Genomic DNA, 15,182 nt, shown 5'->3' on the forward strand with positions numbered 1-15,182 from the left:
CTAGGCTTGAAGAATATATCCGATTTGTTTCCTAATACTCCACCGTTTGAAGTTATAACATGGATATTCCTACAATGTCTGGTTGCTTGCACTCACTAATTTTCAAATCTATTTAAGAGAATGTGATTATTCATATTTATTGACCATATGTATGAGGACACAAATTCAGTTCCTGTACTGTAGTTTCATGAATTTAGGGACTGAGTGTCCTGTACTAATGACAGTTGATAAATACCACTGGACAATTTGATCTTGTTTTGCAGGAGACACTGTTCCCGATTTTGGTAGTAAATCTTTCTCTTAAGACCCGTTTTCTTCATAGATAGACACAATTGTAACTAAACCTGCACATACTGAAACATACTGACTTTCAAGGAAAAAAGCCCGCCATGAGCAGATGAAAGAAGGAAAAACCAATAACCAAAAAGAGAAAAGAAAGAAACATTTAGCTGAAGTCCCCAATGATTTCATGACACAGAAGTTCAGTCTAGGCTTGAAGAACATACCCATTTTGTTTCCCAACATGCCTCTATCTTAGGTCATAACTCAAACATTCCCACAGTGACTGTGTTGTTTCAACTCCCTAAATTTCAAATGACAAAAAATAACAATCTTTAAATCATTAGTAAAGCAATGCACATTCTCCCTCAGTAAAAGATAAAAAAACTGTCTCAAATATAAGCGTTTAATATGCACTCAAGCTACTAGAGGTTTCACACCAACTTTGCCATGCATGCCACCTTTTTATTATTTTTTAAAAAACCTAACAATTTACACAGAAAAAAGAATTAAACATAATCCTCAAACTAGATCTTGAGAAACTGTGCTAACATTTTAGAAATATAGTGTAATTTCAACTCATTTATCATTAAAAAATGCAAACAAAAGATGAATATTTAGAAGAGACAAAATACTCATGCTTATATAGCTGAAGGCAAAAAGTAAGTAATTGCAGACAGACCGGAATCATTAGTCTGGCGTTCTCAATGTCTAAGTCTCATGTAACTGCAGATGACTAAAGGCATCTCTGAGTAAACTTCAAAACTGGTTTCATGGCTAAAAGTGTCACGCTAAAGGCTTCAATGCCTCAGGATTTTAATCATATTTTGCAGGAAGTTTTGGTAAAACAGGAGGCTGATTTAAATAAGCTGCAAGAGCTTTGTGCAAAGTATTAAAGCTGTCGCTTCTCTTGCAGAAAAACTCAGAGAGAAACACTGTGTTAAGCCTGTCCTTACTGGAAGAGAACTGAGGCTGGTGCCTTAACAGAAGTGGTTACAACATAAGGCAAAGTCAAGGCACTGAGCAGAGATTCGTGCAGATTAAATTAAACTCTGGAAGACAGGATGTTTGCCTAAAGCACTGGCAGTGAAAGATGGTTGTTCTTGGCACTAATCACAATCACTGTTTAAGTCCCTCTTCTGTGCAGTTACTGAAAAAGAATGCATTTGATTTCTCGGGAACTGAAAGAGTACAGAAACATTAATGCAAAAAATAATGTAAGCAGTCACTCAATGGGAATATAAATATTAACCCTTTCCTGCTTTCCTGGATATGGCTACTACTGATCTAGTTCTTGGATCACAGGAACTTGCCCGGCTATTACATTCAGTCCAGCCTGCCCTGTGGATTTGAACAAACTATTTCCCTTCTTGCAACATAATTTTGCCATCTGTAAAATAGAAGTGACTCATTTATAGTGCTTTATCAACCACAAATAAGAAATGGTTTCTAAGAGCAGAGTGTTCTTATTAACACTTAAAACCCACTATGGTGATCTTGGAATGAATATGATGGAGAAGGTGGTTCTAACTAGTAGCATGAAGTAAAGCATATGGGCCGTGCATTGTCCAAGTGTCTGAAACACTCTCATTTGACAAATCCCTTAAGCATGAGCTCAATCCCATTTAAGTCAAGTTGAGGTAAGTATTTTTTTACGTACTGTAAGTATATGCTACAGCATTTGGTGATCTGGCACATAAATACCTTTTCTGTTTCAGAAGCAAGGCTGATAAAACTAGTATCTGACAGTACATCCTTAATAAAATGCAATGTATTTATTGTCAAACTGGAAAATGTACAAGACAGTACAAGCATGTATTTATAATATCTGACCACTCTTTCAAAGACTTAATCAGGTCAACAGTTCAGTGACTTATGTTCACGTATTTTAGTAAATAACTTTGAATATACAATGCAATTTGAATGCAAAGATCATCAACTATAATGCTGGAAGAAACCTTTTTACTCAGTAAATTCCACCTTACAAAATACAAACAGCCACAAAGATGACTGATTTTGAACCATATTCAGAGAAGATGGAGCATAGTACAGGCAATTACTCTAAAACAAAATGGTTATATTAACAGCCTAGCAAGCACTGAATCTGAATATTGGTCAGTGTGGGGTTGAAAATTCCAAGCAGTATTATTAAATTCAGCACTTTAAGAGCAGAACTGTATGAAGAAAATAGCCAGCAGTATTTTCTCACTGTCCTAATGCAATATCGTTCCCACAGACTTCAGAATGCTTCCAAGACTGCTAAATTAACATTGCATTCAGTACCATGACTGAATTTTCATCTTCAAAAGTTCTGAACTTCTGAACTTAATGTTCCATGCATTTTTTTTAATAAAGAGATTTTGACTTTATAGCAATACCAGTTATGGGTCAACATGCTGAAAGAAACCCTCTTCACCTGGGATAAACCCTCATGGTGGACATTCTAGGATGTTAAGAAGTCACCAGCCCCTACTATCCTTTTAAAAAAAAAATCCAGTGGGAAAATAAAATCATGTTTGTTATACAAGCTTTACATTAGCCAAATTAGGCATGGATAAACCCCACATATTAGTATTTCTCTTGCCACACTAAACATAACTGACTGACTTGCACAGGTGGAAAACTTAGTGGATATATTGTTAAAAGATGCTTGAGGACAAGAGTCCAACTCTCATAAATGCTCAGAACAAAAGGGAAAGGGAAAAGCAAAGGAACTTGTAGCGAGATAAAGTCAAAAGGGACCCAAGCATGACAAACATTGTGGTTTAGTTTTCAAGTCTTTAGGCATTACTGTGCAAGCACAAAGAATTAACTTCCCTAGAGTCTCTAAAGTAGTGGCTAGAATGTTTTCAAGACAAATTAAAATCGGGCTGCACAGAAAATAAGAACAGACAGCAAACTCACCAAATGTTTTTTTCTAGTAGTTTAAAATATCTATTTTAAATATCTTAATAGATATTTTAAAATATTTTAGCCTAAAACATGCCTAGGGCCACTATAGCCTCCATTTAAATATTCAGCTAATCAACCCTAAAAGAGGAGCTTTTTCAATCTTGTTTCTGTTACGGAGAATACACGGAAGAAAGCCACCATATAATCAGAGACGTGATATGCACATCTGGTGATGGATCCACTTGATGAGCACACAGAATGCCAAAAAGATCCCACTTTGACATGAATGCAGTCATGGCAGAAACAGCCCCTGCTGGTAGCAACATCAAACTAGTTATAATGCAACTGATCAGTAACAATATTTCTGGTATAGATTTCATATGGAGAATTGAAGTAGTACGTACACACAGAGTTGTATTTGACATGGAAAAATACTGAATGAAATGGAAACAGTAACATATATATAAAAGCAAAACTAGCCTTCCCCCCAAAAAACACCACCAACCATCAAACACCCTTGACTAACTGCTGTTTGTCTTCTGTATATATTTATGTGTGGTTAACATGTGCTTTAAGGATATTGAACAGCCACTGAAATACATCAGAAAGTAAGCATTCCTGGTTTCGTCTATGCAGCAGAGCTTTAAATAGAGCATTCCTCTTGGTCACCTGGGAATTCTGCCTTTTCCCAGCCTTGCAGATAGGTACAACTTCAGCCTTACTTGGTTTCAGGAGCAAAATGATCCTGTGCATGACCACCAGTGCAACAAAAGTCACAAATACCTACATGCAGAAAAAAAAAGAATTTCTTCAAGGACTTACTGTTGGTGAAGACAAAAAAAAAAAAAATTATTTATTTTTGTGGCCAGGTAAATATTATACATGAGTGTGTGGCAGCATGACTACAAACTTGTTTGTGCCTTTCTTGGGTTTAAAACTTTAGCAAGAAGGGAAGACATTACAGTTCAACCCCCTAGAAGCTCCAGTGCAGAATTACAAAACTGTCTTGAACAGAAGGTTCTTCCACTGCAACAAAGTGTACTAATTTGGGAGAGAACAGAAGTCTTTACTGCTTTATTATTTTGAAAAAGTTAAAAAAGAGACAAAATGGCACTTCTTTGTAGGTCAAGAAATGACAGATAATAACCTTTAGGCAAAATGACTTGTGTTGTCAGATGTGAACTGTCATGGGTTCAGCATTTCCATACTCTAGAGCTCTGCGTTGCTTCAGCCTTCCCCTTGAACTAGGCCACGTCTAGTTTAGCTTGATTCTCTTGTTGTTAAATTTCTCTGGTGCTCAAATATTGCAGCCTAGAACTTTTCTGTAGTATCTGCTTTCTGCAGTGGCTAGGCTGATTACACAGAGTTTGGCATAATCTTTACCATGCCTTCTGGACACCTCTCTAAAGCTCACATGCAACAGGCTGAAAACAGCAATATACAAAGTTCAGCACTGTTGAGTTTGTTGACTCCAACCAGGAAGTACCAGATTCAGGGGCTTAATCTGATATCAGGCAGCTGACATAGGTGATACTCTGCCAGAATTATTGAAACTACCAGCTACTGAAGAAATGAATGCTGCTTGTGTTGTGCCTCACTAACAGGTCCTCCTTCTGCCCAGTGCTGGCTGAGGCACTGTGAGTTTGGCAGTGTCCCCCCCTGGCTACTCTAATGGAAGTAATGATGTTGCCTCTTGGGCTGAAGTACACCTGTGTGCTCTACGCAGTGCTGTGGGTGCTCAGTGCCATTCACTCAAGGATCTCTGCATCGCTCTCCACTGAACGATGCACTGTGCCCAAGGACAGAGCTCACCCATTAAAGGAAGAGTAGCTCATGAGCCAGAACCAGTCTGCGCATCTGCCTACCTCCGAACTAATTTATCAGACTTCATTGCAGGAAGTATGATCAGGCAAAACAGCAATTTGTAACAGATTTGTAACTCACATGACCAAACAGTTTCTGCATTTGGCGTCATAAACTTTGTGCCACAGAAATGTGTCATTCCATTAACATTAACCACCACAATATGTTTGATGTATACTACGCTGGATACGGAAAAGCAGGAACGATGACAGTTATGGGAAGATAACTCTCTCTTTGTTAATCATGATGCAGTCACATAAGGACAACACTTTTACAGTATAAGGCAACAACAACAAAAAACCCCCAAACCCAGAGATTAAAAAAAAAGTAGGGAAGATAAATGTAGTGATAGCACATGCCATTCTCCTGGGGTGAATATCAGTTTGGACTGATTAAAAGCAAAAATGTGATCATGAGCAAAACATATTTATGTGGAGAAGGTTCCTAGATTATGTATTCATCCCTTCATTAGGAATTAAGTAATGAAGATGCAGAAAAATCAAAGGGAAAGGGACAGATCAAACAAGAGTCTAGCCTTCAATTTTTGTTTTAAAACTTTTCTCACTTTGAGGCTTCTGATGTAGAAAAGTTTAGACAAATGATAAAATGTTCAAAATAATTTCTGAATAGTTGGGGAAACAACACTAGACTATTTGTACACAAACAACTTCCAGGCATTTTGCTTTTAATTTGCATACAATTCCTTAAAGCGGATTCCACATGAAGAAGAGTGGGATACAACAGAGCTTGTTTACCATTTCACAAGTTAACAGAACAAAGTAAACATCTGTCCATCTTATCAACTAGCTTCCATCCCTTACTCCAACTTGTCACTTCCTGCTGCAAGTCTCCATGCCAGATAGACACATGGACTAGTTCCAAACTCCACAGACGTTCACATGTGGATTTCAGTGGTATTGCAAATTAAAATAGCAAGAAAAAATTGAAATAGAAAGACTATATATGAGCTTATATTCTCTTAATGTTTCCCAAATGAAGACCCAAAACTCAGAGTAAACAAGTACTTCAGTTGTTCAGCTCAGTTACTCATCTGACTGTAGTTCCTCTATGGAGCACATAGCTAAGGAGAAAAAAGAACACTATTTTCTGTCAAATAAGAGGGGGGCATTAAATCAGAAATAGAGAGGTCTCAAAATAACTGTGGTAAAATGGACTTTCCAAACAAATTTATCTGGAACACAAAAAAATTTGAGCATGCTCTTTCCTTCTACATACCAATAAAGTTTTCTAGCTATACAATTTCCATACATACTTGCATTTGACCAGGCTTTTGGCTTCTTTCAAACTGGCAAATACCGACCTGATCAAAATATATTACAACATTATACACCTACAATAAAATACTGGCATGGTGCAAAGGACAGCATCATCTTTCTTCATGCTTTAATGAGACCAAATAATGGGCTAAACACGGGTTGAAAGGGAAGCAGTAACAAATCTGTCTTGCAGATCTTTCAAAAAAAAAAAAAAAGAGATGGGAATGTGAGGCTTTTCCAGGTAAAAAAAACAAGAGAAAGAGCCATAAGTTGCAAAGAAGCTGGGCCTATCAACAGCAGCAGCAAATCCCTATCACTGCAACTGTCTTTAGGTCTTACAGCAATAAACACCAATTTAGCCTTCTGCCTAAAAATTTAGAGGAAGCCTTTCTTTTTCTGTAGGAATTCTTAACATCGAGATCCTGTGATGCTGCTCACAGTGTATTGAGTGAAAAAAATCAATTGTGCTGAAGTGGAAATTACAGATCTCGGTATTGGATGTCTCTGCTAATAAGGGTTTGCATATGCACACAAGCCTCCACATCACAGCACATCTGTCAATGCCGGGATTCCATTTGGGATTTGCCAATTTTTTCCTCTCACGAGTGCGGATTCTTCAGCAACTCTACCGAGTCTGAAATACATCAGTACCAGAGAAGAGACTTTAACAATAGAAATCTTTGTACACTTTAATATTTATTAATTCTCTAGCCATTTTTTCTATATATTTAACACTAGTGTGACAAAATTCCTGGTAATTATATCTCATGCAGGTAACTTAAATGAGGAGTTAGCACTATCTAAACTGGTAAACCTACCACTAGGGGGTGTTACTTTTGAGTCTACAAGACAAGTATTTCTGCAACAATGACAACTAGGTGGGTATGCATATAACGTAACAGGCTCAGCTGAATGTACTTGGCAAGTATCTAAGTGACAGCACAGTCTTCAGAAGGACTGGAGTGGCAACATCCTTTGACCTAAATAGACTTGGCATTATTGTTTAAGAGGGCTTGAGTGGAGTTGAAGGCGTGTTGGAAATTGTTAGGAGAGGTTGTGTTTCTGTAGTTCATCAAATAGCTTAGCTTTTGCTAGTTAAAGCTGCTGTGAATTGTGTTCTTTCTTTGACAGGGTAAAATGTGTTACTCACTTTACCCATATTGCTATTGTTTAGGTCACAAGAGAGATATTGAGAGCATACTGTACTTTTCTGCAGCTGAAGACAAAGATTGCTGATAGATCGCTGCTATTCCTTCTCTGCAATTCCTTGGTGAGTACATTTTCATCAATACCAACTATGAAAACAAACTCCCTAGAGACCAGATTTTTAAAAAATATATTACAGGAACAGTCTACTTGTAAATCACTTATTCTTTTCTCCTACAATACCCACAGGTTTCAAAACAAAACAATTATAAATGAAATTATTAAAAGATAACAAGAGTTGTGATAGTCTTTTGTTGTACTGGGCATTTCCCTTTTTAACTAACATACATTCTAACAGAAATCCCACAGTACAAACGAGATAACTTCAATTAGAAACAAAATTAAAACTGTTCAGTCCAATGTTAGAGCATGTGTATGTGTGTATAATACTGTAAAAGTAGTCACACATTAGAGGTATATAATTGAAACAGCATTTTCCTTCATGAACCTGCTATTATTGAGGCAGTGACAAGGTTTCCATTTCTTTGTTTTCTGAGCTCTTTAAAGAATGGCTATTGCCACATTTTGTAAACCTAAATACTGTACAAGCAGAAGCTTGTTGGTATCAGGTAAGGAGTAATATTACTAGTGCAAACAGGTGCAGAGACAATTCCTCCAGTTTTGGGGTGAACCAGCTATATAACACTGAAAGAGGACAGGCATCTTCTTCAAACCCACACTCATGCATGTTTCTCCACTCAGACATACATCCTTCTCTGTCTTGGTCTTCTTTTTACAAGGGTAGATGGGGGAGAACCACCAGCTCATGTGATATTTATCATATGACAGATTTCTTGACTGTTTTCCTATTAATATTATGAATGTTTTATAACAAGTCAAGGAATGATAAATACGTCAAACATCAGGAAATTTACAATAACACTGACTTAGTATCTTTAGTAAAAAGTCAAACATTCTCTCCTGAGATATAAGTCAAGGAAGGAACAGGAATGATGAACCTAACACTCTACCATTATTTGATCATCAAGCACCTCAGCTGACCAGATGAGAAGGAACAAGTGTTTATTGCCCTCTGCTCATCCAAAGCTATGACAGGCAGTTTATTTAGGTAAGTGCTTGGCATACCAGAATGTTGTCAGAGCAGTTCTCACTGTACTGTCCCCCTTTAGCTTATTTCTTTGAAAGAAAAGGAAAAAAAAAAAAAAGGGAAAAATAAAGGGGGGAAAAAAAAATCTCAGCAGGTTAACCCTCATCTTCTCTCAGCTCTGTGGGTAGGAATTTGTATTGCTGTTGGCGGATCTGAGCCAGTTTTTTCCTTGCCTCTTCCAGCTCTCTTTCCTTCTTCAGCATTTCTTCTTGAGCTGCAATGATCTAGAAAACAGAAGCATGAATTATGACAGCGAGGAATACTGTCTGTAAAACAAGACTTTTTTCTCTCTGACACCAGTCACAGCTAGGTCTTGAGCATTCTCCACAGAAGGACCAAATGTCAATTACTTCGTCAGGAAGTGTTCAAATTTTTTCCAGGTTCCAGGACTACGCCATTAAGAACAGTATTGTTTTCCCACTTGTTAAAGTGGATTGAAAAAAGAAGAAAAGAATCTACCAGCATAGTTTTACCATACAGCCGTGATGGATTTTATAATGCTGTATACCCCCAACATTCACTGGGGTGAAGGGGTAGAACATGCAGGATAAGCCCCATGTATTAACGTGATGTTTGAGTGACAGTAAAATTGAACACTTATTACTGCAGGTATCCACAGTATTCTCCTGCGTCTCAGAATGCCAAAGGAAAAATGACAGTACTACAGACATACAGAGATGATAAATTTCAGTATCTTTTAAGTAGTGACCACAGTATATGGTGTTCCTCATTCATAACAGTGAATCCAGAAGTTGGTACAACCTAAAGCCTTGGAATCTATTTTTAAATATTGTTATTATTTCCCCATATTTATTATGGTTACAGTAATACAATGTCATCAGTTCTTACCTTGCACTATTTCTTTGATTATATACATACAAAACTTTGATTATATACATACAAAATAGTATTCCATTAAGATTTGGGAATGTTTAAAGTACCATTAACTTAATCAGAACAATAATAAAAGGTATTGGACAACGGTAACTGCTATTACGGTAAATGCTCAATGAAGAAGCATAGATATCTCACAACATATCACTTTGCTGTTATGTCAGTGGTTACCTAACAGTGAGGCATCAAGTACTTCATCATAGATTTCTACATAGATTTGTCCAGCCTGCAATGCAGCAGATGGACATTGTAACACTATGCTGCATTTCTGTGATAGTTTTTCTCTGCTTTACTTCTTGTGTGATTGTACCAACCTGAGCAATGCCACCCACAAACTTTGTTTTGACCACAACATCATCGTCTTCTGGTTTCCCAAATGCTGCTTTTTGGGCTGCCCTGACAAGATTGTCTGATGCTCGCTTGACAGCGTTTCCTGCCGCCTTTGAAAAATACAAGAAGGTTAGTAATAACAAATATGCATCACCAACATGGATTCATCTGAGCATAGAAACTGAAACACCTTTACTTGACTACACAGGAAAGGTGTGGGTTTTTTTTTTTTTTTTTTTGTGTTTTTTTTTTTTTTTCTCCAGTGAAAAGCAAATTAATCTTTCAAAATCAATGGTACAGAGAGGAACTATTTAAGAACCTGGAAGTTGGGAAAGGCACAAATGAGATTTCTTTTCCCTACAGTTTGAAAAAAACAGTGAATGAAATTGCAGATTATGTCACGCCCAACACTGATCAGATTTTTTTTTTTGAGGAAGAAGAACAGAAAATGAAAGCTAGTGTATAAAGAAACATTTTAAGGCAATGAAGTGTTAAAATTAATGGACTTTCATCAGGGCAAATTAGGCACTTACATGGCCATGATTATCTCACATTTAAACTTTTATTTACTTAAAAATCTCAGATTTCTAAAAGTAAACAAACATCAGTAATACATCTTTTGCTCCCTAAACTGAGTAGTGCATCAGAGCAATTGTGCATCAAAAAGAAAAGGTAACTAAGCTACCTGCATTCTAACATTGACTAAGCTATCTTTGCTATACTGAAATACATGTTGGCAGTAGGGATTCCACACTGCATGCTCAGTAATGACTGTGTCCACAAGCACTGGTTTAATGGTTACAGAGGACAGTACCAGAGGAGTGGCCTTGGAATCTCCTACTGTGATCCCCATGGAGATGAGTGGCAGAAGAGTCCTTGTCACAAACAGAATGCAAACCTCTCTTCTACTAAAGCTAAAAGATGGAGTTGGCACCTTTTTTGAAGCACTTGGTCTTGAGGTCTTGAAGACCATTGGCTAGGAAAGACCCTGTGCAGACAGGGCTCAGCATAATAAGATCTGGCACTGAATTTGCTCCGGTGTACTAAGATCTGGTGAAAGTGGTGGAAAGCTGGCCCTGGAAAAAGAGTGATCCATGGTTTAATGGGGTGCACTTGGAGGTGTGAATGAGATCTTTTGCATACCACTGGCAGTCCTTCAAATTTGTTAGTCCCAGATTAGTCTTATGTCTGATATTTTGTATTTTAAATTGGTTGATACACTAAAATTTGACCTACGCCTCCTTCTTGGTTCTTACTGGAATCTTCCTCCTTTCCACCTCTTTATCTATTCATCAATGTCAGGACGGAGGCAGGAAAAGAAAATTCTGGGCTGATGTAGACTTAGCGCTAAGAAGGGTCATGGGTCACTCATTCTGAGGGACTGACTGGTGGACCTAGCTATATGTTTTCTACCCAATTATACATACAAGTATTGAAAGGTGGGCCCCCAAATATATTTCAAGTGCTTTAGCAAAGAAACAACTTTAGAGAATGGGACAGAGCACCATTCAAAGATATTTCCACCCCCTGAACAAGAGGAACACCTAGATCACCTGTTACCATGGGTAAGTCAGTCTTCAGTGCACAGTGAAATGCTATGGAGAGATATCTTCCTTAATTGTGAAGAATTTAGCTGAGATACCAGAAGCAAAGTGTTATCAACACTCCTGCAGTAACATAGCCTGGTCAGGGTGACATGAACTTATTGCTACTCAGACTGACTTCCGTAATGCTGCACAGCATGACTTTCTACCAGGTACTCTCAAGCGCAACTGAATACACCATGAAGAGAAGGATGTGAATGGTTAAATCTTGCTAGAATCCCTGCACTGGGAACGTGCCTATCCTGTAATTGAAATTTGAGACCTGTGTGCTACAGCAGTCGATTTGCATGTCATTCAGCTATTCATACTGACTGCATTTAAACCAGCAGAAGCAGGTTGGAACCAACATAGGTACAGCTGTCCTAGCCTAATCTGCTGCCAAAGAAGTGTTAATTAGACTCTATAAGTTTACATGGGTTCAAGGAGGACTGCATAAATTATGAGGAGAAAACCATTGAGGGTTACTAAACATACAGAATCTGCATCTGACTTGGAAAGTTCCCAAGCTGAAAATGTTGGGAACCTAAGAAAATAGCAAAGAATAGTATCATATATGCTTACCCTGTTCTTACTTGCTTCTGTAAGCATTTCCTAGTGGCCACTGCTGGGATCAGGATACAGATTGGGCTTAATGAACTTTTGGTCTGATCCAGTAAGACTGTTTGCATATTAAAACCTAAACCCCAGTATCTAACAGCAAATCAGTCAACATCACCAATAAACAACATTAATGCTTTCACAATGTGCAGAAAAATGGTAGCTACTTGCAGCATTGTGACAGGCCATGAGAGAGAACAGGAATAGAGTTCTCTGTCCCATGGTTCCCAATATCCCCAGGTGTCATGTGTGCTGAGAACACTCGTTCCCACACAGGCCACTGGCCAAGACAGCCTGCTCTTACGTGCTGGAGACACACCGGCACTCGGAGGGAAAGCCCATGGACCAGCACTGAACCTGGCCCCCATTTCGCCCCCAGTCCTATTCCATATTTCCAGCTTCGTCTCTGTTTCAACTTAACTCTCTTCCCACCTGAAATGACCCAAGGACATATTATTTGAAATTTGCTCTGCTCAGTCTGGAGCTCATCCAAAGAGAAGGGAAACATTCCCATTTGTTTCATTAACTTTTGGAACAGACTCTGTAAAAGTGCATTCCAATTCAGCATTCATGGGAAACACAGTTCAGATGTCTTCTCCCAAAGCTTGCAGTTGTTTGTGGGGTAGGAAAGAGAAAACCAATACACTCCAACTCCTGAACCTAAGCTATTGATTAAAGCTATGTGAAAACATTTGTACTGGGGGCAGAGCCAGCTGAAAAGCCTCAGTTTTGGCAAATCCACCAGTAAAAATATTTGGTAGACATCAACCTACCAGATTTTGCTATGGTAAAGGACATTATTTCCAAGTGCAAACTGCTTTTCCCTTCCTTATTAATTTTGGGACTAATATGAAGCTCGGTAAGGTGGGAAAGTTCAATTTCAATCCAAGCTTGGGCTTGTTTCCTTTCCACATTCCCTCCCAACTTTTCACATTCAATGTCTATTTAGTAATATTTGCCTACAGTGACTGAGTACCCTGAATTTCCTGGCAGAGCTGTGAAAACACTGTCTCTAATACTTTGATTTTGTTCCTGTTTCTATTGTTCCGCATTTAAAATTCCTTCAGACACATCCTGGCATTTAGATACTGAAATGCAGCTTGCATTACAGTCAGGACTATCTTCCAGTTACTGATACCTCCCCCCCAGACCCTTGACAAAGTCAATCTACATGAATCCACTATAAAGCACTAAAACCATCTCAACCCTAGAGATAACATTAACACACCACTGTTTTCTATGGAAACAAACACATTTTTCACACGCTCATACATTTATTTTTTTCCTCCTAAATATTTAACCCACTCTTCTACTTTGAAAAAAATGATAACATCAATTCCTCTTACTCAGATACTTAAGTCATATGTATGTCTGTTGGACTTGGTTCTACCTATCCATACATGAACTGTTATATTGAGTGTCCATTAGTAGCATCCGTGCAAAGAAGAGACAAAGGGGAAATTTCACTATCACCAAAGACACTCCATGTTGATGGTATGAAAAAGGGAGCTGAAATAGTTCTTTCATTCCAGGCTCAGCCTGCAGGACAGGATATCAGAGAAGGCTGTCACCATTTTTAAAATGAAAACCCTTAAACAAAACTTCTGGAGACATTAGATTTTATGTGCCATAACACAGTGTTAATTCAATAATAGTTCAGAGAAGCTCAGCATGAATGGACGTTTCATGTATAAAAGTTAAAATCAGACTTCAGTTGAGATGTTGCATCAGCTTCTGTTCTTGTTTTTGTCGGGCAATGATTCACCATTTTAGACATGTTCTATCTACAATTGCTGTTTCTTGAACCCTAGAAACAAAGGAAAACTGACCACAACCCAGGCTGGCACTTAGGCAAGTACTTTGTTTGTATACATAATCTTGCAGAGGTCAGGAGGATACTTGTGTATTGCAGAGAAACCAACTATACTCAAGTTGCTATAAAAATGCATGTAGTAAACATTCTCAGCTCATGTCTTCCTGTGGCTTATTGTGAATACGAATCTACCATTACTGCACCTAAACCAGGGCTTGGCACAGGCCAGTCAACATTTGCATCTTGCAACATCTTTTAAAAAAGAATAAAACAAGCGGTGAAGTGAGATGTAGCCACTGCTGAATAATAAGAAATGCACAATCACTTCACCCTTGATGTATGAAAGCGCCCCAGAATCCCACAAGAAAGAAAAGCTGAACAGAATTCTGAAAATTCAAGAAATTATTCCTAAAATTCAGGGTTTGTTCACGCAGCGCTAAAACAGTATTTACATAGCACTGAGGGTTTTCAGTAATTAAGAACACAAGTACCTGTAGCCTCCTCATGGCTTCAGAGTCATGATCAGCCTTCACTTTGCAAGCCACAAGCAACTGTGCTGTAGAAGCTGCCACTTGTTTGGCAGATGAGATGAGCTTCTCTTCACTAGCGTGGCCTTGTACGGAGGCATTAGCTGCTTCACAGAGATTGCTGGTTGCAGCTGCCACCATTCGGGCCTAGGAGACAGTAAAAAAAAAAAGTCACTGTGTATTCTCACAGGATATTATTTCTTCAGAGAAGGCGCTGGTTTTCTTTAAGAGAAGTGGTTACTCACAGCAGAAATAAGTCCCTGAGACCACTGTCCATCGTCAGCTGCATTTGCAGGGATTGCTCCAACCTGAGAAAACAGTTCAGAGATGGCTTACAATGAAACAGAAAACACAATTGCTTTGTCTCAGATATAGACAAACAGTAATCCATGAAAAAAGAAAACACCTGCACCTGTGACTGTGCCCAGCACATACAGGAGCAGAAAATCCAGCTGAAAGTTAGTTGTCAGAGTAAGTGTGCTTCCAGCACACATCTGCCTGCTCATGTAGTGTCCAGCTTGCTATGCTGCTTGACTTGCCCCATCCTTGGAACATGTGTAGAAGTCCCAGAGCAATGACTGTTGCAGCTGAGACTTTGGCCTCAGCAACAGTTGAAGCAGTAGTTCCTAATCTCCTGGGCTTTAAAATAACTTTTTTCTGTCTCCACAACACATAATTTCTGAATCTTTTCTGATTCTGGCACTATGGGAAGGTACAAACCAGCAAGCTCCTGGGAGGGAGTTAGGGAAGCCCCCTAACTGCCTTTGTGCCTAATAATGGCATTTGAGGAAA

At 38.5% G+C, this 15,182-nt stretch overlaps 1 protein-coding gene across 4 annotated transcripts in view; it reads right to left on the bottom strand.

The window, feature by feature from the left end:
- Nucleotides 1-6,986: 6,986 nt before the first annotated feature.
- TLN2 (talin 2) overlaps nt 6,987-15,182 on the bottom strand; it is a 221,548-nt gene continuing 213,352 nt past the window's right edge. For all 4 annotated transcript variants that reach the window (XM_075100095.1, XM_075100097.1, XM_075100094.1 and 1 more), the window contains 4 exons: nt 14,636-14,698; nt 14,355-14,537; nt 9,834-9,959; nt 6,987-8,849 (listed from right to left, as the gene is read on the bottom strand). In XM_075100095.1, coding sequence (XP_074956196.1) covers nt 8,721-8,849; nt 9,834-9,959; nt 14,355-14,537; nt 14,636-14,698 — 501 coding nt within the window. In that variant the 3' untranslated portion in view covers nt 6,987-8,720. The remainder of the gene's footprint in view (nt 8,850-9,833; nt 9,960-14,354; nt 14,538-14,635; nt 14,699-15,182) is intronic.

The sequence above is a fragment of the Phalacrocorax aristotelis genome, chromosome 7 (genome assembly GCF_949628215.1).
Source record: "Phalacrocorax aristotelis chromosome 7, bGulAri2.1, whole genome shotgun sequence".
NCBI lineage: Eukaryota > Metazoa > Chordata > Aves > Suliformes > Phalacrocoracidae > Phalacrocorax > Phalacrocorax aristotelis.